This window comes from Balaenoptera borealis (genome assembly GCF_965194805.1).
Source record: "Balaenoptera borealis genome assembly, chromosome: 11".
NCBI classification, from domain to species: Eukaryota; Metazoa; Chordata; class Mammalia; order Artiodactyla; family Balaenopteridae; genus Balaenoptera; species Balaenoptera borealis.
Window position 1 is genome coordinate 77,440,763 of NC_138868.1, and position 24,474 is coordinate 77,465,236.

Here is a 24,474-nt window from a genome sequence, read left to right on the forward strand (position 1 = left end):
GTGGAGCTGGATCTTGTCTTTCTGGTGGGAAGGGCTGCATTTGTGGGGGGTGTTTTGGGGTGTCTGTGAGCTTAGTATGACTTTAGGCAGCCTTTATTCTAATGGGTGGGGTTGTGTTCTTGTCTTGCTAGTTGTTTGGCATTGGGCGTCCAGCACTGGAGCTTGCTGGCCTTTGGGTGGAGCTAGGTCTTAGTGTTGAGACAGAGATCTCTGGGAGAGCTCTCACCAATTTATATTATGTGGGGCTGGGAGACCTCTGGTGGTCCAATGTTCTGAAGTCAGCTCTCCCACCTCAGAGACTCAGGCTTGACGCCATGCCAGAGCACCAAGACCCTGTCAGATACACGGGTCAGAAGAAAAGTGAGAAAAAATGAAAGAAAAATAAAATAAAACTATAAAATAAAAACATAGAAAAGTAATAAGAAAAAAAGAAGAGAACAACCAAATCGAAGCACAAATCCACCAATGATAACAAGCTCTAAAATCTGTACTAAGATAAACATAAAAATCAGAAACAAGTCAGTCACAGACAGCAAACTCCAAGTCTACAGTTGCTCCCAAAGTCTACCGCCTCAATTTTGGGTTGCTTTGTTGTCTATTCAGGTATTCCACAGATGCAGGGTATATCAAATTGATTGTGGGGATTTAATCTGCTGCTTTTGAGGCTGCACATAAAAATTTCCCTTTCTCTTCCTTGTTCACACAGCCCCTGGGGTTCAGATTTGGTTTTGGCCCCACCTCTGCATGTAGCTTGTCCCCAGGCTTCTGGTCCCTCCCAGAAAGGATGCGGTTAAAACAGAGGCTGATTAGGGGGCTGTTGCTAATTCAGGCCAGGGGGAGGGAGGCGTATGGTAGTTAAAATTGGAATGTGGGGCGAGACTGCAGCAGCAGAGGCTGGCGTGACATTGCAACAGCCTGAGGCATGCCATGTGTTCTCCCAGGGAAGTTGTCCCTGGATCACAGGACCCTGGCAATGGCGGGCTGCACAGGCTCCCGGGGGGTTGTAGATAGTGACCTGTGCTTGCACCCAGGATTCTTGGTGGCTGCAGGAGTAGCATTAGCGTTTCATGCCCTTCTTTGGTGTCTGAGTTGATAGCCGTGGCTCACTCCTGTCTCTGGCGCTCATTTAGGTGGTCCCCTGCCTTCTGTGGGCAGAGAGGGAATGAATCCCCTCTCCTCACTCACCCTGAAACAATGGTCTCTTGCCTCTTAGGTAGGTCCAGAGTTTTTTCCGGACTCCCTCCTGGCTAGCTGTGGAGCACTAGCTCCCTTCAGGCTGTGTTCACACAGCCAACCCTAGTCCTCTCCCTGGGGTCTGACCTCCAAAGCCCAAGCCTCAGCTCTCAGCCCCCACTCACCCTGGCAGGTGAGAAGACAAGCCTCTCAGGCTGGTGAGTGCTGGTCGGCACCTATCCTCTGTGTGGGAATCTCTCTGTTTTGCCCTCTGCACCCCTGTTGCTGCACTCTCTCCGTGGCTCTGAAGCTTTCCCCACACCCACCCCGTCTCTGCCAGTGAAGGGGCTTTCTAGTGTGTGGAAACTTTTCCTCCTTCACAGCTCCCTCCTAGAGGTGCAGGTCCCATCCCTTTTCTTTTATCTCTGTTTTTTCTTTTTTCTTTTGCCCTATCCAGGTACGTGGGGATTTTCTTGCCTTTTTGGAAGTCTGAGGTCTTTTGCCAGCATTCAGTAGGTGTTCTGTAGTAGTTGTTCCACATGTAGATGTATTTTTGATGTATTTGTAGGGAAGAAGGTGATCTCCACGCCTCAATCCTCTGCCATCTTAAGGTCTCCTGCAATGCATCATTTTTATCAATAGATGGAGTCTACTACTACAGGTGTATGCATAAAATAGTCTGTCTGATTTTGTCTATAATAATACCTTGTTGGTATGGAATTTTAAAAACGAATCCCTTCAGAGATGATAGAATCATCTTTGATTATTCTTTGCTGGGGACTGGAAAGCTCTACATCGACCCAGGCTCTTCCACCCCTTACAATGAACTTTATTTCTAAGAGAAAACCGAGAGAAAGAGGAAGAACAAAGAGAGAGAGAGAGAGAGAGGAAGAGGGCTCACTGAGTCACTAAGATGCTTTCAAAGTGACAATGAACAAAGATATCTAACAGAGTACAAGCAGTCAGAATACATGTTTTTCAGACTAGTCCCTTATTTTCCAATCTGTGGTTTAGCAGATCTCAACTCTCTGCTTTTCCCCAGTCTGGGAAGCCTTTATTTCTCTTGTTCTGTTTTGACAATTTTCAGAATATAAGATTTGGAACCATAGAAACTTAGTTAAAATCAACTATTTACTATGTGGCTAATTTTGTGGAAGTCTCCTTTCAGAACCTCAGCGTTTTCAACTTTGAATTACAAATAATTATAAAACTCAGCTCAGATAATTAAATAATAATATATGAAAGTGTTTGTAAATGTTATTTAAATGTATAATAATAATTATTATTGTTATAAATAATAGTAATAGTAGTAGTAGTGATAGTGGTAGTGGTAATCAGGTTCTATATTCCAAAGCCCTGGCTTTGTGTCCCAAAGTTATCATTTATTTACTATACAAATTTACTTAATTGATTTCAGCCTCAGTTTTGTCTTCTACAAAATGGGGAAATTAAATAGATAACTAATAAAAACCTATCATATAGCACAGGGAATTCTACTCAATACTCTGTAATGGCTTATATGGGAAAAAAAATCTAAAAAAGAGTAGATATATGTATATGTATAACTGATTCACTCTGCTGTACACCTGAAACTAACATAACATTGTAAATCAACTATACTGAAATAAAAATTAATTAAAAAATAAAGGGTACTACTGCTAAAGAGAAAAATTAAAAATCACTGCTCTATAAAAGAAATAAAAATAAAACGAGGAAATTAATTCTAGTCACATTGTTGTTATGTGTTACACGATATATTGCATATAAATTATTCAGTATAATGTCTGACATATAGTAATTATAACACAAGTAAACTTTAGTTATTATTCTTATTAATTATAATTTACTGAGTACTTGTGGCATACTAAGTATTTACAAATGTTGATCCATCCTCATAATAATATTGTAAGGAGACATTATTATCCACAATTAATAAATGAAGCAGCAAAGGATAAAAGTAGTTGGCTCAAGGCTAGAAAATGATGGTATTAGAATTTGAACCCAAGTGTCTGACTCTAAAGCTCAAGAATTTTAAAATATATATAAAAATATAAGATATACTTATTAAAAGTTAATCTTATGCATCATAGATATTTATAACATTAATTTAAATAATTATATTTTAATGAGTAAAGACCAGAAGGAATTCTTTTTTCTTGACTTGATTGTGCAGTTTAATTCTAACTGAGATTTTGACAAGGTTTCATGTGCTTTTCTGAATTTTTAAAAATTCATTATGATGCAACAACATGCAGTATAATATTTTGACAACAATTTTCTCAAGTTATTTATTTATCAAATCATTTATTTTCCTCTTTTAAAATAAAACTTTAAGTAACAGCAATATAATTTGGTATAGAATAATACATTTTAGTTATTTTCATGTAATTTTTTTTGGTTGTAGCTAAGGAAAAAGATGCCTTCCTTTTTATGCCTCTTCTCTTCTTATTTACTTATTTACTTTATCTACCAGCTGGTAAACATTTAATTGTATACAGTTTTGTCATCTTTATTCAATTATTTGACTTATTTTGAGGACATGTCTCATTTATTCCATGAGAATGTGTGTACTTGCATTACATCATTTTCCCCTTACAATCCAGCATCATTAAGCACTAAAAGTCCTTGATTGAATGAGTGAAGAAAGGAATATGTGAAAAATGCACGAGGACCAACATTTTCATGTCTGTAGTACCCAAGCAGTAACACTATATTAGTTCATGATTTTCCTTTATCATATATTATTTTTAACATTCTAAGACTTTTACAAAATTTGGGGGTTTTTAAAATAATGTTTTTGTTTAATATTATTCTCCTTAGCTCCACTTCTGGTGAATTCAAAGATATATATTTTAAAAAGTACAACATCTATGTTTGAGATGTGTTTTTTCATTTCATATATCATATTTTTAAAAGCAGTCTTAGTCAATGACAGAAAAAATCCATTTAGGTGTCTGCAATTTTCTAAAACAATGTAATTTGCTAGCTATATCTTTCTTTGATAATATGCCTGTTTATTATGAGGAAAGTGCAATAATTTTGAGTAGGAACATAGTGGAGAAAAAATGTCTTGATATTTCGAGAAATTTTAAAGTGTTTCCTTTTGGTCCTTACAGAAAGTGTGGACTACGGGCCAGTGTTTGTGCAAGAACCAGATGATATAATTTTCCCGACTGATTCTGATGAAAAGAAACTAGCACTGAATTGTGAAGCTCGTGGCAACCCAGTTCCCAATTACAGGTAGAAATTCACTGTTAATCATTTTTCTTAAGTCTTAAAAATTCCTTTCAATGAGATTCTGATACTCCCAGGGAGTATTATAATGTCTCAAGTAATTTTTATGCATTTGTCTTCTGATTTTTCCTAAGATGGCTTCGAAATGGAACAGAAATAGATTTGGAAAGTGATTATCGCTACAGTTTGATAGATGGGGCCTTCATTATAAGCAATCCAAGTGAAGCAAAGGATTCTGGCCATTATCAGTGTTTGGCAGCCAACACGTTTGGAAGTATTCTTAGTAGAGAAGCTGTACTTCAGTTTGCCTGTGAGTAAAGTATTGCTCTTTCCACATATACATATATAGTGTGTGTGTGTGTGTATATATATACATATACATATATATATATATATAAAACTTTAAAGTTTAGTGAGGCAATAGCTTATGACTTCAACTTTTAAAATCATGGTATAAACTGGTAATGATTAGAAGTATGAAAACAATGTGTTTCTTCCTGAGATATTTTCAAATTCCCTGAAATGTTTGCCCTCTTCACATAAATAGTAGTCTGGTGAGGTTAAAAATTCTGTTCATAAAAGCAGATAAAGTTTTAGAATTGAAATATCCTTTGAAATCTAGTAAGAAATAGATTTTTAATTTTTTCTTTCTGCCTTTAAAATATGCACTTAACTGCTTTTATTCTTCTACTGTCTATTATAGTCACTATTTGCTATAGATTCTTCTGGACATAAGATAGCACACACTAAAAATTCTGCTTGTAGTCAGGTAACCAAAGAAATGCCTCTGAAATGCTAATATCTCAGATTCTGATTATAACTTCCCTCCCAAGTGTCCCAGTTTTTTTGTTAGAAAAAAGACACCACATGTAATCATTCGTGTATACTAGAATATATACATTTTCTAAAATAGATCGTATATCTAATTAACTAAATGTAGAGATTTCTTAAAACTCTTGAAATCATTTCATTTATGATGGGGTCTTACACCAAATTAAGGATAGGCTACTGGGTGAGATCATTTCTTAGTAGGTAATCCTACTTGAATTAAATTCTTGAGGATTGTAATCTCTAAGAAATAGAAGGGCCAGGGATCTTTGTGTTAATAATTCATATGTAACTATAATGGCTATGTAATTTGTCACAAAAAGATTTTTAAGTTAAAATTACACCCTGAAGAATGGAATAATTGATTTTTGTCTGTATAATCGTCATGTATTATGTCTAATTAACCCAGAACCCAGACATCCTATTAAAGGAGTGTGAAGGAGAAAAGGAAAGAATAAAGGAATGATAATGGATTCAGTTTCGAGAACATCGAGCTAGATACTAAAAAAATCAAAATATCTTTTAAAGTATAATTGGCTAAGGAGTTTAGATTTGTACTTTACATACACCAAATATACCAAGATAGAAGCCTAAGTATACTCCTTTTGTTTTTGAAAATATTATGTGGTGTATCACAGAACCTAAAACTTTTCAGTATGTACATTGAAAAAATCCTAATAAACCAAATAAACAACCCACCTAATTGCTCCTCTGTTTAATAGAGCAGTCTTTTCAAGACAGATACAGCAAATCCAGAAAACACGATGTACTAGTATTAGTGGCTTATACCTTTCTCTTTGGTCTATACTCTCTAATACAAGTACGCTAATTCTCAATAGCCTGTATATCAGTTGTTTTTCTCCCAAATCAGCAGTGGTGGCAAAATATGCAATGTTTTCTGCATTATTCAGACCAGAAATCTATTTACTGAAAGATCCTAGATGTCTATATGATTGTGTCTTTCTAGATTTTTGCAAAGACCTGTCACAGCTATCAAATAGTCAATCCCACCTACAGTGAGCAAGTTGGCACCAGCATTTACAGTTCAATGACTAGGCAAGGGAAGCTTTATCTCTCAATCAACCTACCTACCTACTTACTTATCTTATCTATTCCACATCAAGCTGTCCTGAACTTAATTTAGAGCAATATTTGCTTTATTTTTAACTTAAATGTATGGGTAGACAGACACATGCAATCATTGGTAGTGTCTTATTACTCTGCCTCTCCCCAACCCCACCCCACCTGACTCACTGCTGTGTTCTGGAGACCGTACATATGCATAAGAGCCTGTAAGATGCCTGGTTGAAGCAGTCAGTCACTTATATAAGGAAGGCCACTTCTGCCTCAAAATTGCTCCCCTAGATTCCATTATGTCTGCGTTGATGATATAAAAATTAAGTCTGTTAGGCTTAGTTTTATGTTTTGCCTGGTGATATTTGGGGAAAAAATGCAAATACAGGTGATAGAGAAGATAGGATGAAGAAAATCAATTTGCTTTCTAGTATACCTGGGTGTGAGCATGGGTGCTAGGAGTCACCCATTCTCTAGGAATCAGGGTAGTTTTATGATTAAGGGGAGAAAATGAGGTAGGATGTTGGGGAGAAAGAAAAGAAGGGGCTTCTGAAAGGAAGTGAGAGCAAACAAATGTAAAGCAAGATTACAAACTTGGTGGCAACTTTCCTTTACATCATGATTTTCTATGACCAGCCTCAGAGATAGAGAATGAACTCACTGTTTGTTGTTGATAGAATGCTTAATGTCCAAAGGGCTTTTGTGGCTACAGGAACTCTGATTACTTTTTATACATTTTGAAGCTGAAATCATTAATTATTTATATCCATCAGCCACTATTTATGTAAAAATTTAAATATGTATTACATAACTAATATTTCAAAACAAGTATATTTAGTAAGTTTAGATAATTATTAAAACATATTAGATTAAATTAAATATTTAAATCTAATACAAGTCTGTTAAATGTTTTAAGTGTCATATAATTAAACAAAATTACAAATTATCAAAATGATTACAAATTTATGAACTCGGTTTACAATTATTTTGTTATATAAATATTTTTACCTTTATATCTTAATTTTATCATGTATGTATTTGTGTATGTATTACACAATAATTTTATCAGCTATGGTTTTCTACATTGTGTAGTGCAATTGTGATTTTCTAAAATCAAATAGAAAAGAGGATCATATTACCTAATCCAGAGTAGTTTCTGAGTTATCAACCAATTGAATTTGGGTTGCTACTTTCAAAGTGAGACTGTTAACAGACTTGGCCTCTTTTATAATTTGAACATTATTTTTGTTATATCAATAATACTTTAAATAATAATACTTTAAATAATAATAATAATACTTTAAATCTATAGCTTTTGCATAGGCTTTCACCTTTTGAAATGTGACATATTTGCCTAAAATAATGTGATTTTAAGACTTAATTGGACAATGTTAAATAAACATTAAATGTGTCTTCCCTAATTATATTCATAGAAAAAAGTACTGATCTATATTTTATAAATAAGTACATATTTAAATGAAGAATCAAGATATTCATATATTAACAATTCCATACTTATTAAAAGTAATAACATTTAAACATATCCTACTAGAATTATCTTCCTTTTGTATGAAAATTATATATATTATATACACACATACATCATATTAAACTTTCCAATTTTGAGTATCATTAAAGTTGCATGAGATTTTGCAGATTAACCTTATTCATATACATATATAAATTGTCACAATTTGACTATTGGGAATCCCTGAATGTTAGAGTCTTTGTCCTCATTAACCAGAAATATATTTTAAAATATTCTAGCTTTCCTCCAATAACATCTTGATCTTGTGCCCACCCCCCAAGTATAGATTCAGCTACATTTCGTTGACCGTAAGGCATAATGTTATTTATAGAAACTAAAATCTAGGTGTTAGAGGTGCATATAAGATTGATCCAAATAAGTTCCGGTGCTGAGGAAGATGACCTTATTGCCAAACCTGTTTAGTAAAAAAAGATTTTTAAAAACAAAAACTTTTTTAAGGTCTCAAGTTCATATAAGTAGTTTATATTTACTTAATGCTTACTTCTATGGCAGACAATGTTCTAAGTGTTTTAAAATATGTTAACTCATTTCATCTTCATAATCAACCTATGAAGTATTATGCTGTTAAATGTGAACACATTTTACAGATGACACCTCTTATTTAACTCTAATAGTACTCAGTCTTTTCCTTATATAAATATGTATTATATTCATTTTATGGTATACTCATTTTGATTTTAATATCTTTCTCAAACAATAATTATATTATAATCTTTCAAAAAAATCTTTTTATGTTTGCTTCATCAACCATCATTTTATAATCAATATATTAATACCTATGTGTAAAACAAAAATAAATACTGGGATAAAAATTAAGTATATAATCATTCTGCATTTATTCTCATTGCTTAAATTAGTTAATAAATCACTTGCTTAATTTTCCTTATGGAAATTTAAGAGCTTAAGGCACATTAGATCTCCTTCTAGATCTAGAATTTGGGGATTTATAGTACTTTTGGTATGTAATTATTTTTTTCTTATCATATTTTCTCATTTATTATATCTTTTTCTCTTAATTTAAAAATTTGTTAGACAATCTATAGTTAGGACCTGGAAAGCTACATTTTCTAAATAATCTTGAGACAGGACATGGATGACTGTGGCTGTTATCAAAAGCTGAAACTATCATCATAGATCCTGGCTTTTGAAGAGAATCGTGATTAGGAAATGAGTGTTGGCACTTTTACCTGTTGATGTAGCAATAATAAAAGATATATCTAATGTATACTAACTGTAAGTGTAAAATAAATTTAGTTTCTTTAAAGTTTTGTTCCTATTCCCTTGTCACTCAACATATCAACAAGTGTATATTTATATAATAATTATTTTGATTTACTAATATATTTGATCTTAACCTCATTCCAAAGGTGATTTATTTAACTTGCCATGTAAAATCATATACCATGAAGGATAAATATGTAAATTAGTAAATACAACACCAGGAAAAAAGTACATTTCATCATAAGAGGTCAAGATAGTATAAGCCATATGTCTCATAATTATTATGGTCAAGACATAAATATTTCCTTGGGAATCCCAGTAGTAAGAGAAAAAGGAGAAATACAAACATTTAAAGGATGTTTGTTTGAGAAGAAAATTTTTTCTTGACATTTAATTCTCATAGAAATTTCTCAGCTGAGGCTTTATATAGAGATTTTAACATCTCTACATCAACTCAATAGCACGTTTAATTAGCCTTAAAACCAAACCAATTTTTTAAGCCTTACTTAAAACCAAACCAATTTTTTAAATGTAACTAGAATTTAATCATGAAGCTATTCACTTCGTTCATTTATAAATCTTTTTTTTTTAAATTTTGATTTGAGCAGCTGATGGATTTGAGCAGCTGCTGCTCCTTTTAACCCACCTCTCACATGTCTAAATATCTACCCATGAGGATCTTTCAATTTAAGTTCTCCCTAAATGAATATTTATAAACATGGCTCAGCTTAGTTAATGTTAATAATATACATTAGCATTAATAAATATATATCTCATAAGGGTGTAGTAAAAATTAATGAGGTGGAGAAGTCATGTCTGTGAACTGATTTTTAAGTTCAGAAAGAAAGACATAAATAAACACAAAGTTGGAGTATTATTGCTAGTGATGATTGTTACTGGTTATCAATAAGATTATTTTTGACAGAGTATATTTTACTCCTGTAGCTTATGTTCATCATGAGTATAATTTCCTCACCTAGTATAGTGATTTTTCTTCAGTGACAAGCAGGAATACACCATATAAAACTTTGTCACTCTATTAGCTCATTACCATGCTGATGAGAATTTTGAATTGATAATGTGACACTACACACTCCTCAAACATCCTTCAGAAATCTAAGGCTCATAACAGTTTCTCCAAAGTTTGGATTTTTAGAAATAATTCATACCAGCAAGTCAAACATAAAATGAATCAAGAATAAAATCTCCTCATGCTGTCTCTTGCTTCAAAAATATCTTTATATGCCATCCAGTAAATTGATAGTTCATATCTAAATTCAAACATATTGCTTTTCAGGGTATTTAAGATGATGTAGTTCCAGAATATTGCATTAGTTTTCCTTGAAGCAGTTGATTAAAATAACCCCCTTAACTCTTTGAGAGATGTATGATTTTTGTAGACTTTGTATTTAAGCCGTTTAATTTAACCTTTCATTTTCATATAGAACTCAAAAATTACTTCTCTAGTTTTTTCTTAACTTTTTCCCCTAAAGTAAAATTGACCCTAGGCTTTAAAATCACATTTTACTAGCATTTATACCTAATAAAATTATTTGAGTAATTGCTAACTCTACAGTATATTCGAAGCTTTATCCCATTAGTCTATGAGGTTTAGTTCATAATAAATTTATTAAATTATTTGAATATTAACCTGGATGAGTCACTCTGGCATGGATGATTTTACTAATTATAAAATTATCTGATTTTATTACAAGAGAAGTTATTAGTTTGTAATTTTGTCTTCTATAAACAAAGCAACACTGTTTTACTTGTATAACATCATTACTCAAAGAATACAGTTTAAGTTTTCCTTTAAAATGACAATTATTCTGATCATAATAGATATGGTACCTGTGAGTATATGACCCCTTGACAAACTATAGTATGAATTCTTTGAGATCACAGAAAAAATTTTTAATTAAAAATAGTTTCACATCCTGCCGACTACACCACCCTCCCCTTATGGTGATCCATAGGCACTTCCCTGGGGGACCAGTGGTTGAGCCTTTGTCTTCCAATGCAGGGGGTGCAGGTTCGATCCCTGGTCAGGGAGCTAAGATCCCACATGCCTTGTGGCCAAAAAACCAAAACATAAAACAGAAGCAATATTGTAACAAATTCAATAAAGACTTTAAAAATGGTCCACATCAAAAAAAAAAAAAAAAATCTAAAAATATTTGATTTTATGCTTTAAAGGAAAGTTATGAGTGAATCAAAGTGGAAATCTGTGGCCAATTGTCCTCAAATAATTAATTCTTAATTTTATTTAAAAATTTGCAAGAGTTGTGTTTATTAAAGTTCATCCAAACACATATTTTCATTATTTATGGAAATCATGAATAACTCTGGCCACATGTGAGAGATAACAGTGAAATGGCTTGAGCTCGGGTACAAGAGCTCCTCTCAGTGATCTCAGTGCTCTGCTTCTAGTTTTTAGAAATTCAGAAAGGCATTTCTTCACTCATGTTGTGTGAAGTAACCCAGAAAGACCAGGATCAGGGAGCATACAAATCCTCTGACCCTTAATGCTCTAGCCCATTTACCTAATTCATTGTTCCCTAACCTTAGCAGAGTGTCTTTAGAGATCTTTTCCCAGCATAAAAAATTCCAAGGCATAAAAGTACAATTGAATTTAAATCTCACTACTAGTGCCACTTTTACTTGATAAAATAGCAGTTCCATCTCAGGACATTATATAATCCTGATGAATAGAAAGATACTAATATACAACAAGAAGCATAAACAAAGATGCAGATATGAGTCTTTTCTAAATTTATTTTACTCCAAAAAATCTTTTCTTGAGGGACAAGTCCAAGTGAATATGTATTACACAGTCTAAAGTTCTTGTAATCTGATTGCCATTTCCACACATTGCTACTCTTCTTGTATAACAATAGATGGATGGATAGATACATAGACAAATAGAGATGTGGATGTATAGATGTGTATATGTATATGTGTGTATGTATATGTCTGTCTGTATGTACATAAATTTAATAACACTAACACAAGAGTAAGCAGCGATAGCTATTGAACACTTAAAAGTCAGGCAAACTGTTAAAAGCATTTAATGCATCATCACCCTCTTTGATCTTCCTATCAACTTTATGAGGGAAGTTCTATTTTTGACCTAATTTATAAATGAAAAAAAGTGAAGCTCAGGAATGTCAAGTTATTTTCCCAAAGTCACACAGCTAGTAAATAATAGAACAGCAACTCCAATTCATATCTAACTTTGAACATCATACTTATAATCTACCTTGTTCTACCCTACACTGTACTTAACCATGCAGTTTTTGTTCAACATATCTGTAGTTGTTTTATTCATAGAACATTTACTCAATCTCTACTCTCTTGGGCATTGTTCTAGAAGTCAAGGAGCCCATAATGAGTATCTCTCCTTGACCTACCAGAAAAATTGCCTACTTGGAACTCCTGCCTGCTTCTTCTACTTCTTAACATCTCCCTTCTCCACCCTACCCGAACCCCACTAAAATCCCTCTGTATTGTTTTCTGAAATGATATAAAACACAATTATGACCATATTGCCCCTGCATAAATCCCTGATGTTTTACCATAATTAAGCAGAAGTTTGTAACTTACCCTTTAAGTGCATAAAGGGCAGAGAGAATCAGAGGGTTGCTCTGGAAATATGTATGCAGACAGCTCTGTAGGAAAAGTCAAATTAAGAAGTCATTTTGATAACCTAGGTAGAAAGGACTTGAAGGCCCTGATGTATTGGATATGATAGATATCTGTAGGAGGCTCCAAAATAAATGAGAATTTGCAAATGGCTGAATAAGAAGGGGTGGAAATGTAAAAAATATGGAGGAGTTAAAATATCAAAATTCTGAGCTTTGATCAATTCAATTGAGCAATACATAATGCTGTTACATAATGAAGTCACACAGAGAAGAGGAACAAGTTTCTGGAAGAATAAAGTGATTTCAGATGAGGTAGTTTTATTCTGATTTTCAGAAGAAAATACCCAACATTTAAAAATATTGGTTGACCCTCAGGAAAGGCAAGCAGCAACAGAACATATTGAGAGACTCAATGAAACCATAGGGATGGTTCATCAAGAGAAATTATATTAGGAAGAAAACAGGACTAAGGATTAACCTTTAGGATTATACACATTTCTCTGATAGAAAGATAGTGAAAGATAGAAAGAAAGGAGTTAGTGAAGAAGATAAGAAAAGAATGATCCGAGAGGTGCAGCAGAAACCAATAAAATAGAACTGATATTCAGAATTTTAAGGTAGGAACTGTCATTCACGTCAAATGTTGTAACACTCAGAAAAGACCTTAGGACTTTGAGACTTTTAAAAATCAATTTTAGTAAAGATCGAGACAGAAATCAGAATTGAAGGCATTTAAGTACAAGATATTATAGTGGATTATGATTTTGACTGTAACAGTAACGAGGATGTTTAACAGAGTTTTGTTGACATGACATGATAGTGAAACATTGTGTTATTTGGTAGTAGAAAGAAAGGAGTCAGTGTAGAGGAAGATGCTGAAAATAGAGAGTGTCTAATTAGTGAAACGAATTTCTGCTTTCCAAGTAAGGTATAGGTTTCCTCTAGATTTTAATTTGCTTCTAGGGAAACATTATGCCACACAGAAGATACTCAATGTTGTAAATAGTATGTGGGACTAGAAAAAAACTAATTTTTTTTCAATAAAACACAACTATTATCTCAAGAGAAGTAGAAACTACTTTACTACCGCCATAACTTTGTAACACTCAGTGGAAGAATCACATGGTAGTTAGGTTTAACTGGTATTTTTCCCATTCCCAAAGAATGTAAAGAAGAGGAACTAAGAGGATAACCCCTAAGCAAGACCAAATAATTAGCTGTGTGCTGCTCAGAAGGGCTTCCGCACCTGTGAGTTCATGGTCCTGGTTTCTATATGAGCTTTCTGCAGTGTTTCTATGTCTTTTTTTGTTTTTTTTTTTTTTTTTTTTTTTTCACACACACACACTGTATTTTATTTTTACAAGAGATAAATAGACTGACACCAAGCATTGTACATGGATGACCACAACAAAAGCAACAATGATTGCAATTACCAAACATGAAACACACTCATACTATGTCATAATATTGACATTCAGTCCAGTAATCCTCCACTGTAACAGCTCCTTTACTTTGCAGTGAAAATTGATTTGTATATTCTTTGCCTCTGAGTCCTTGTGGGATTTTTTTTTTTTTTTTAATTCAGACAGAAAGTCACAAAAATTATACTCATCCTCATCAGTTCACTCAGTCCCATGTAATTAAATTTTTTTTTTTATCTTGATCTTTTGTTAGCACTTTTATGAGTTCATCAGTTTTTCATTAGAGTTCTGAAAATGCTTATTCATTCAGTTCAGCAGTACAGTCCGTTACCAGAAACCTGTACTTGTCAGAGTCTTTTCCATGAATTTCTTGAAGATGAAACCCTTTTATAGGAACATATTTGCAAAATCATCAGAGTACACCCAGAACTGTCTGTAAATGACAAAAGACTTAAAAATGACCACGGTTAAAGATTTGATGAAAGTTCATAATAATGCAGTTGACAAGAAAATTAGTTATTTCTGAGATATACATTTTAAAGTAATAACTAGGATTATTACTTATAACATTATACCAGAACATATAAGATTTTTAGAAATTTCATGTAATGTCTGAAACATTTATATTAACATATTTCCATACATATTTCCATACAAATACAAATATAAGATTTTTAGAAATTTCATGTAATGTCTGAAACATTTATATTAACATATTTCCATACATATTTCCATACAAATACAAATATAAGATTTTTAGAAATTTCATGTAATGTCTGAAACATTTATATTAACATATTTCCATACAAATAACCCAATGAAAGTTTAGTATTAGTTGTTTTGTTTGCTTTTTTATACTGCAGGTTCTTATTAGGCATCAGTTTTATACACATCAGTGTATACATGTCAATCCCAATCGCCCAATTCAGCACACCACCATTCCCACCCCACCGCAGTTTTCCCCCCTTGGTGTCCATATGTCCATTCTCTACATCTGTGTCTCAACTTCTGCCCTGCAAACTGGCTCATCTGTACCATTTTTCTAGGTTCCGCATACATGCATTAATATACAATATTTGTTTTTCTCTTTCTGACTTACTTCACTCTGTATGACAGTCTCTAGATCCATCCACGTCTCAACAAATGACTCAATTTCGTTCCTTTTTATGGCTGAGTAATATTCCATTGTATATATGTACCACTACTTCTTTATCCATTCGTCTATTGATGGGCATTTAGGTTGCTTCCATGACCTGGCTATTGTAAATAGTGCTGCAATGAACATTCGGGTGCATGTGTCTTTTTGAATTACGGTTTTCTCTGGGTATATGCCCAGTAGTGGGATTGCTGGGTCATATGGTAATTCTATTTTTAGTTTTTTAAGGAACCTCCATATTGTTCTCCATAGTGGCTGTCTCAATTTACATTCCCACCAACAGTGCAAGAGGTTTCCCTTTTCACCACACCCTCTCCAGCATTTGTTGTTTGTAGATTTTCTGATGATGCCCATTCTAACAGGAGTGAGGTGATACCTCATTGTAGTTTTGATTTGCATTTCTCTAATAATTAGTGATGTTGAGCATCTTTTCATGTGCTTCGTGGCCGTCTCTATGTCTTTGATTTGCATTTCTCTAATAATTAGTGATGTTGAGCATCTTTTCATGTGCTTCGTGGCCGTCTCTATGTCTTCTTTGGAGAAATGTCTATTTAGGTCTTCTGCCCATTTTTGGATTGGGGTGTTTGTTTCTTTGATATTGAGCTGAATGAGCTGTTTATATATTTTGGAGATTAATTCTTTGTCCGTTGATTCATTTGCAAATATTTTCTCCCATTCTGAGGGTTGTCTTTTCGTCTTGTTTATGGTTTCCTTTGCTGTGCAAAAGCTTTGAAGTTTCATTAGGTCCCACTTGTTTATTTTTGTTTTTATTTCCATTACTCTAGGAGGTGGATCAAAAAAGATCTTGCTGTGATTTATGTCAAAGAGTGTTCTTCCTATGTTTTCCTCTAAGAGTTTTATAGTGTCCAGTCTTATATTCAGGTCTCTAATCCATTTTGAGTTTATTTTTGTGTATGGTGTTAGGGAGTATTCTAATTTCATTCTTTTACATGTAGCTGTCCAGTTTTCCCAGCACCACTTATTGAAGAGACTGTCTTTTCTCCATTGCATATCTTTGCCTCCTTTGTCATAGATTAGTTGACCATAGGTGCGTGGGTTAATCTCTGGGCTTTCTATCTTGTTCCATTGATCTATGTTTCTGTTTTTGTGCCAGTACCATATTGTCTTGATTACTGTAGCTTTGTAGTATAGTCTGAAGTCAGGGAGTCTGATTCCTCCAGCTCCGTTTTTTTCCCTCAAGACTGATTTGGCTATTCGGGGTCTTCTGTGACTCCATACAAATTTTAAGATTTTTTGTTCTAGCTCCGTAAAAAATGCCATTGGTAATTTGATAGGGATTGCATTGAATCTGTAGATTGCTTTGGGTAGTATACTCATTTTCACAATGTTGATTCTTCCAATCCAAGAACATGGTATATCTCTCCATCTGTTGGTATCATCTTTAATTTCTTTCATCAGTGTCTTATAGTTTTCTGCATACAGGTCTTTTGTCTCCCTAGGTAGGTTTATTCCTAGGTATTTTATTCTTTTTGTTGCAATGGTAAATGGGAGTGTTTCCATAATTTCTCTTTCAGATTTTTCATCATTAGTGTATAGGAATGCAAGAGATTTCTGTGCATTAATTTTGTATCCTGCAACTTTACCATATTGATTAATTAGCTCTAGCAGTTTTCTGGTGGCAGTTTTAGGATTCTCTATGTATAGTATCATGTCATCCGCAAACAGTGACAGTTTTACTTCTTCTTTTCCAATTTGTATTCCTTTTATTTCTTTTTCTTCTCTGATTGCCGTGGCTAGGACTTCCAAAACTATGTTGAACAATAGTGGTGAGAGTGGACATCCTTGTCTCGTTCCTGATCTTAGAGGAAATGCTTTCAGTTTTTCACCATTGAGAATGATGTTTGCTGTGGGTTTGTCATATATGGCCTTTATTATGTTGAGGTAGGTTCCCTCTATGCCCACTTTCTGGAGAGTTTTTATCAGAAATGGGTGTTGAATTTTGTCAAAAGCTTTTTCTGCATCTATTGAGATGATCATATGGTTTTTATTCTTCAATTTGTTAATATGGTGTATCACATTGATTGATTTGTGTATATTGAAGAATCCTTGCATCCCTGGGATAAATCCCACTTGATCGTGGTGTATGATCCTTTTAATGTGTTGTTGGATTCTGTTTGCTAGTATTTTGTTGAGGATTTTTGCATCTATATTCATCAGTGATATTGGTCTGTAATTTTCTTTTTTTGTAGTGTCTTTGTCTGGTTTTGGTATCAGGGTGATGGTGGCCTCATAGAATGAGTTTGGGAGTGTTCCTTCCTCTGCAATTTTTTGGAAGAGTTTGAGAAGGATGGGTGTTAGCTCTTCTCTAAATGTTTGATAGAATTCACCTGTGAAGCCATCTGGTCCTGGACTTTTGTTTGTTGGAAGATTTTTAATCACAGTTTCAATTTCATTACTTGTGATTGGTCTGTTCATATTTTCTGTTTCTTCCTGGTTCAGGCTTGGAAGGTTATACCTTTCTAAGAATTTGTCCATTTCTTCCAGGTTGTCCATTTTATTGGCATAAAGTTGCTTGTAGTAGTCTCTTAGGATGCTTTGTATTTCTGCGGTGTCTGTTGTAACTTCTCCTTTTTCATTTCTGATTTTATTGATTTGAGTCCTCTCCCTCTTTTTCTTGATGAGTCTGGCTAATGGCTTATCAATTTTGTTTATCTTCTCAAAGAACCAACTTTTAGTTTTATTGATCTTTGCTATTGTTTTCTTTGTTTCTATTTCATTTATTTCTGCTCTGATCTTTATGATTTCTTTCCTTCTGCTAACTTTGGGTTTTGTTTGTTCTTCTTTCTCTAGTTTCTTTAGGTGTAAGGTTAGATTTTTTACTTGAGATTTTTCTTGTTTCTTTAGGTAGGCTTGTATAGCTATAAACTTCCCTCTTAGAACCGCTTTTGCTGCATCCCATAGGTTTTGGGTCGTCGTGTTTTCATTGTCATTTGTCTCTAGGTATTTTTTTTATTTCCTCTTTGATTTCTTCAGTGATCTCTTGGTTATTTAGTAACGTATTGTTTAGCCTCCATGTGTTTGTCCTTTTTACATTTTTTTCCCTGTAATTCATTTCTAATCTCATAGCATTGTGGTCAGAAAAGATGCTTGATATGCTTTCAATTTTCTTAAATTTACTGAGGCTTGATTTGTGACCCAAGATGTGATCTATCTTGGAGAATGTTCCGTGCGCACTTGAGAAGAACGTGTAATCTGCTGTTTTTGGATAGAATGTCCTATATATATCAATTAAATCTATCTGGTCTATTGTGTCATTTAAAGCTTCTGTTTCCTTATTTATTTTCATTTTGGATGATCTGTCCATTGGTGTAAGTGAGGTGTTAAAGTCCCCCACTATTATTGTGTTACTGTCGATTTCCTCTTTTATAGCTGTTAGCAGTTGCCTTATGTATTGAGGTGCTCCTATGTTGGGTGCATATATATTTATAATTGTTATATCTTCTTCTTGGATTGATCCCTGGATCAATATGTAGTGTCCTTCCTTGTCTCTTGTAACATTCTTTATTTTAAAGTCTATTTGATCTGATATGAGTATAGCTACTCCAGCTTTCTTTTGATTTCCATTTGCATGGAATATCTTTTTCCATCCCCTCACTTTCAGTCTGTATGTGTCCCTAGGTCTAAAGTGGGTCTCTTGTAGACAGCATATATATGGGTCTTGTTTTTGTATCCATTCAGCCAGTCTATGTCTTTTGGTTGGGGCATTTAATCCATTCACGTTTAAGGTAATTATCGATATGTATGTTCCTATGACCATTTTCTTAATTGTTTTGGGTTTGTTTTTGTAGGTCCTTTTCTTCTCTTGTGTTTCCCACTTAGAGAAGTTCCTTTAGCATTTGTTGTAGAGCTGGTTTGGTGGTGCTGAATTCTCGTAGCTTTTGCTTGTCTGTAAAGCTTTTGATTTCTCCATCAAATCTAAATGAGATCTTTGCCGGGTAGAGTAATCTTGGTTGTAGGTTCTTCCCTTTCATCACTTTAAGTATATCATGCCACTCCCTTCTGGCTTGCAGAGTTTCTGCTGAGAAATCAGCTGTTAACCTTATGGGAGTTCCCTTGTATGTTATTTGTCGTTTTTCCGTTGCTGCTCTCAATAATTTTTCTTTGTCTTTAATTTTTGCCACTTTGATTACTATGTGTCTCGGCGTGTTTCTCCTTGGGTTTATTCTGTATGGGACTCTCTGCGCTTCCTGGACTTGGGTGGCTATTTCCTTTCCCATGTTAGGGAAGTTTTCGACTATAATCTCTTCAAATATTTTCTCTGGTCCTTTCTCTCTCTCTTCTCCTTCTGGGACCCCTATAATGCGAATGTTGTTGCATTTAATGTTGTCCCAGAGGTCTCTTAGGCTGTCTTCATTTCTTTTCATTCTTTTTTCTTTATTCTGTTCCGCAGCAGTGAATTCCACCATTCTGTCTTCCAGGTCACTTATCCGTTCTTCTGCCTCAGTTATTCTGCTATTGATTCCTTCTAGTGTAGTTTTCATTTCAGTTATTGTATTGGTCATCTCTGTTTTTTTGTTCTTTAATTCTTCTAGGTCTTTGTTAATCTTTTCTTGCATCTTCTCAATCTTTGCCTCCATTCTTATTCCAAGGTCCTGGATCATCTTCACTATCATTATTCTGAATTCTTTTTCTGGAAGGTTGCCTATCTCCACTTCATTTAGTTGTTTTTCTGGGGTTTTTTCTTGTTCCTTCATCTGGTACATAGCCCTCTGCCTTTTCATCTTCTCTATCTTTCTGTAACTGTGGTTTTTGGTCCACAGGCTGCAGGATTATAGTTTTTCTTGCTTCTGTTGTCTGCCCTCTGGTGGTTGAGGCTATCTAAGAGGCTTGATGGGAGGCTCTGGTGGTGGGTAGAGATGACTGTTGCTGTGGCGGTCAGAGCTCAGTAAAACCTTAATCCACTTGACTGTTGATGGGTGGGGCTGGGTTCCCTCCCTGTTGGCTGTTTTGCCTGAGGCAACCCAACACTGGAGCCTACCCGTGCTCTTTGGTGGTGTTAATGGCAGACTCTGGGAGGGCTCATGCCAAGGAGAACTTCCCAGAACCTCTGCTGCCAGTGTCCTTATCCCCACGGTGAAACAGAGCCACCACTCGCCTCTGCAGGAGACCCCCCAACACCAGCAGGTAGGTCTGGTTCAGTCTCCCCCAGGGTCACTGCTCCTTCCCCTGGGTCCCGAGGCACACATTACTTTGTGTGTGCCCTCCAAGAGTGGGGTCTCTGTTTCCCCCAGTCCTGTCAAAGTCCTGCAATCAATTCCCACTAGGCTTCAAAGTCTGATTCTCTAGGAATTCCTCCTCCCGTTGCCAGACCCCCAGGTTGGGAAGCCTGACGTGGGGCTCAGAACCTTTACTCCAGTGGGTGGACTTCTGTGGTATAAGTGTTCGCCAGTCTGTGAGTCACCCACCCAGCAGTTATGGGATTTGATTTTACTCTGATTGTGCCCCTCCTACCGTCTCACTGTGGCTTCTCCTCTGTCCTTGGACGTGGGGTATCCTCCTTGGTGAAGTCCAGGGTCTTCCTGTCAATGATTGTCCAGCAGCTAGTTGTGATTCTGGTGCTCTCGCAAGAGGGAGTGAGAGCACGTCCTTCTACTCCGCCATCTTGGTTAATCTCCTCTTTTTTTGTTTTTATTTTTAGTCAAAATTTAGTATTTTGGGAAAATTATGGAAACGCACATGGGTTTCTCATTATAAATCCTAACAGACCTACTTGCGTATCTGAAACAAGAGTTTTTTAAACTAAAAGCCTCTTCAACTTATTGCAATAAAGTGTTGTTCAACTGTAAATGATACTGTATGATCTGTGTTGGATCTCATATTAAAATATGATAAGCATCTTCCACAACTTTGTTTAGGATATCCTCACACATTGGGCATTTAAGCTAGTCTGTAAGTTTGATAAGATTGTATCTCTGAGGTATGTTTATTGGGCTTACAGTCTAAGTTTAGACTAAAGTGGGATGAGGATGATTGTTCTATGCCAAGGTTATGTTCTGTCCATTCTGTGGGACTTAAGGGCCAAGCATGGAGTTTGTTGGGTCATGGGAATCACTTCATAAACCATTAAGCCTATCTCTATGGACATATATGTATGTATGTATTTATTTGCCTTTCTTTTAAATAATTTTTAAAATTTCATTTAATTTTGAATTTAAGGTACAATTGATGTATAATATTATATTAGTTTCAAGTGTACAACATGATTCAAAATTTGTATATGTTGTGTACTTATTGGTCACCCCAATAAGTTTAGTTAACATCTGTCACCTTACATACTTGCAAAAAGCCTTTTTTTGTGTGATGAGAATCTTTAAGGTCTACTCTCTTAGCAACTTTCAAATATTCAATAAACTATTATTAACTATAGTCACCATGCTGTACATTACATGCCCATGACTTATTTATTTTATAACTGGAAGTTTGTACCTTTTGACCCCCTTCACCCATTTCACCCACCCCTCACCTTCTGCCTTTGGCAACCACCGATCTGTTCTCTGTATCTGTGAGCTCAGTTTTTGTTTAAAATTCCATATATAAGTGGCATAATAAGCTATTTGTCTTTCCCTGTCTGACTTATTTCATTTAGCACAATGCCCTCAAAGTCCATCCATGTTGTCACAAATGGCAAGACTTCATTAATTTTTATGGCTGAATAATATTCCATTATATATGTACATCATATTTTCTTTATTCATTCTTCCATCAGTGGACAGTTAGGTTGCTTCCAGGTCTTGGCTACTGTAAATAATGCTACAATGAACATAGGAGTGCAGATACCTTTTCAGGTTAGTGTTTTTATTTTCTTCACATAAATACTAGAAGTGGAATTGCTGGATCATATGATAGTTCTATTTTGGTTTTATTGAGGGCATGTCACACTATTTTCCATAGTGACTACACCAATTTACATTCCCACCAGCATGGCATTAGTGTTTCCTTTTCTCCACATCCTTGCCAACACTTGTTAGTTCTTATCCTTTTGATAATAACCATTCTAACAGTTGGGAGGTGATATCTCATTGTGGTTTTGATTTGCATTTCTCTGAGGATTAGTGATCTTGAGCATCCTTTTATGTCTCTGTTGTCCATCTGTATGTCTTTGAGAAAATGTCTATTCAGATCTGTCCATTTTTCAATTGGATTGTTTGGGATTAATTTACTATTGAGTTGTATGGGTTTGTGTATATTTTGAACATTAACCCCTTATCAGATATATGATTTGCAAATATTTTCCCTTATTCAGTAGGTTGCCTTTTCATTTTGTTGATTGTTTCCTTTGCTGTGCAGAAGTTTTTTAGTTTGATGTAGTGTCACTCTTCATTTTTGCTTTTGTTGCATTTGCTTCTGGTATCAAATTCAAAAAATCATGGCCAAAACTGATGTCAAGGAGCATAGTGTCTATGTTTTCTTCTAGGATTTTTCATGGTGTCAGGTCTTATATTCAATTCTTTAATCCATTTGGAGTTAGTTGTTGTGAATGGTATATGATAGTGGTCCAGTTTCATTCTTTTGCAAGTAGCTGTCCAGTTTTCCCACCACCATTTACTGAAGATACTGTCCTTTCCCCATTGTATATTCTTGACTCCTTTGTCATAAATGAATTGACCATATATGTCTGGGTTCATTTCTGGACTCTCTCTTGTGTTCCATTGATCTATGTGTCTCTTTTTATGCTGACATTTTCATGTTTAGACAAAAAGTTACTATTCTTTATTATCTTCACTTTTCCTCCTACCCTCCTCCTACTAATATGATAAGCCTGCACTTCTTCTTAAAACATTTAAAGTCTTCCCATCCATTCTAGAATAAAATGCAAACTCCTACAAATGACTACAAGGCCATTTATTATTTAGATTCTGCCTGCTTTTCCAGCTTTCTTTCTGATTCTCAGGCTATACTAAACTATATACAGTGTTCAAAACATTTTATTCTTGTTCATGATATCATATTTTTACTTGTGATATTCACCCTGACTGCTGGGCTATTGTTCAGTCACCTCTCTCTCTCTCACATATGTTCCTTCTTGTATTTGTTTCTTGATACATTGCATGGCAACTATTTCTGACAATCATCTTTGGTTCCCAAAAGCCATTCCAAACTTAAGCATACCATTGATTCTACAGGGCTGTGAATTCATTGAGGGCAGATTTCATGCCTTATTCATTTTTTAAAATTAATACCCAACTACTAACATGCAATTTCATAGTCAACACTCAGAGAATGTTTGTCAAATGAGTAAGGGAATGAATGAACACCCTCCAGCACCACAGTGGCCACTACCCTCAAAAAGAATCCCCTTCTGAGACTATAAGAAGAATTATTTCTTAGGAGATACATACACATTTTCCCTAACATTGCAATAGAGAATCAAAACAAATAAGACAGTTTATGCAGAAACATTTTATAAATTATAAAGGTCTACATAGATTGTAGTTAGTGAGATTATTACTAAATTTAAAATGTATATTAATACCTATAAGGGTATTAAGGGATATAATTGATATTAATATCAAAACAGATACTGATACTCATTTTAAAATTAGTAATATCTTTATATACTATTTTGCTTACTATTGATATTATATTTCATATTTTAATAGATATCTAAGACAAACTAAAGTATCTCAGAGAAATATTGAAAAGTTGCCCTTTTTAATGTAACTTTACATATGTCCCTGACTGCAGACAGAACAAAATTCTGACTTTCTTTTCTAAACATGATTCTAGAATTCTAGCAACATTTCTCTACTGATCCTGGTAGCAAAGAAAGTTTTCTAATGATTTCATAGCCTCATTGGGTTGCAAACATAGTCGAGAATATAGTGATAGAATTTGTCAACCTAAGCAACAAACCTTGCTCTTAAGTTCTTTGAGAATGTATGTGCAGATGTTACTCTATTTCAGTTGTCAACACATAAGGTGTCTACCCCGTGCCACTGCTATTACTCATGTCAAAAGATCTAGAAATAGTAGTTTACTTTTTCAGTCAGTTTTGAAAAATCTTGTTTTTCAGCCCACCATAAGAAAAAAGTGCTTACCTACCAACTCTTAATACGTAGGTGAGTTTAAAGAATTATCTTCCTTAAATAGTTCACAGGAAATTAAATAGCATTTTAAAAGAATCACATCTGTCACATTACATCATTTCTTGTA

General features: G+C 34.5%; 1 protein-coding gene across 1 annotated transcript in view; it reads left to right on the forward strand.

Moving 5' to 3' along the window:
* Positions 1–24,474, forward strand: part of CNTN5 (contactin 5) — a 1,371,764-nt gene that overhangs the window by 858,379 nt on the left and 488,911 nt on the right. The window contains exons 5-6 of the mRNA XM_082339878.1: positions 4,290–4,413; positions 4,542–4,717. Of these exons, the coding sequence (XP_082196004.1) occupies positions 4,290–4,413; positions 4,542–4,717 (300 nt within the window). The remainder of the gene's footprint in view (positions 1–4,289; positions 4,414–4,541; positions 4,718–24,474) is intronic.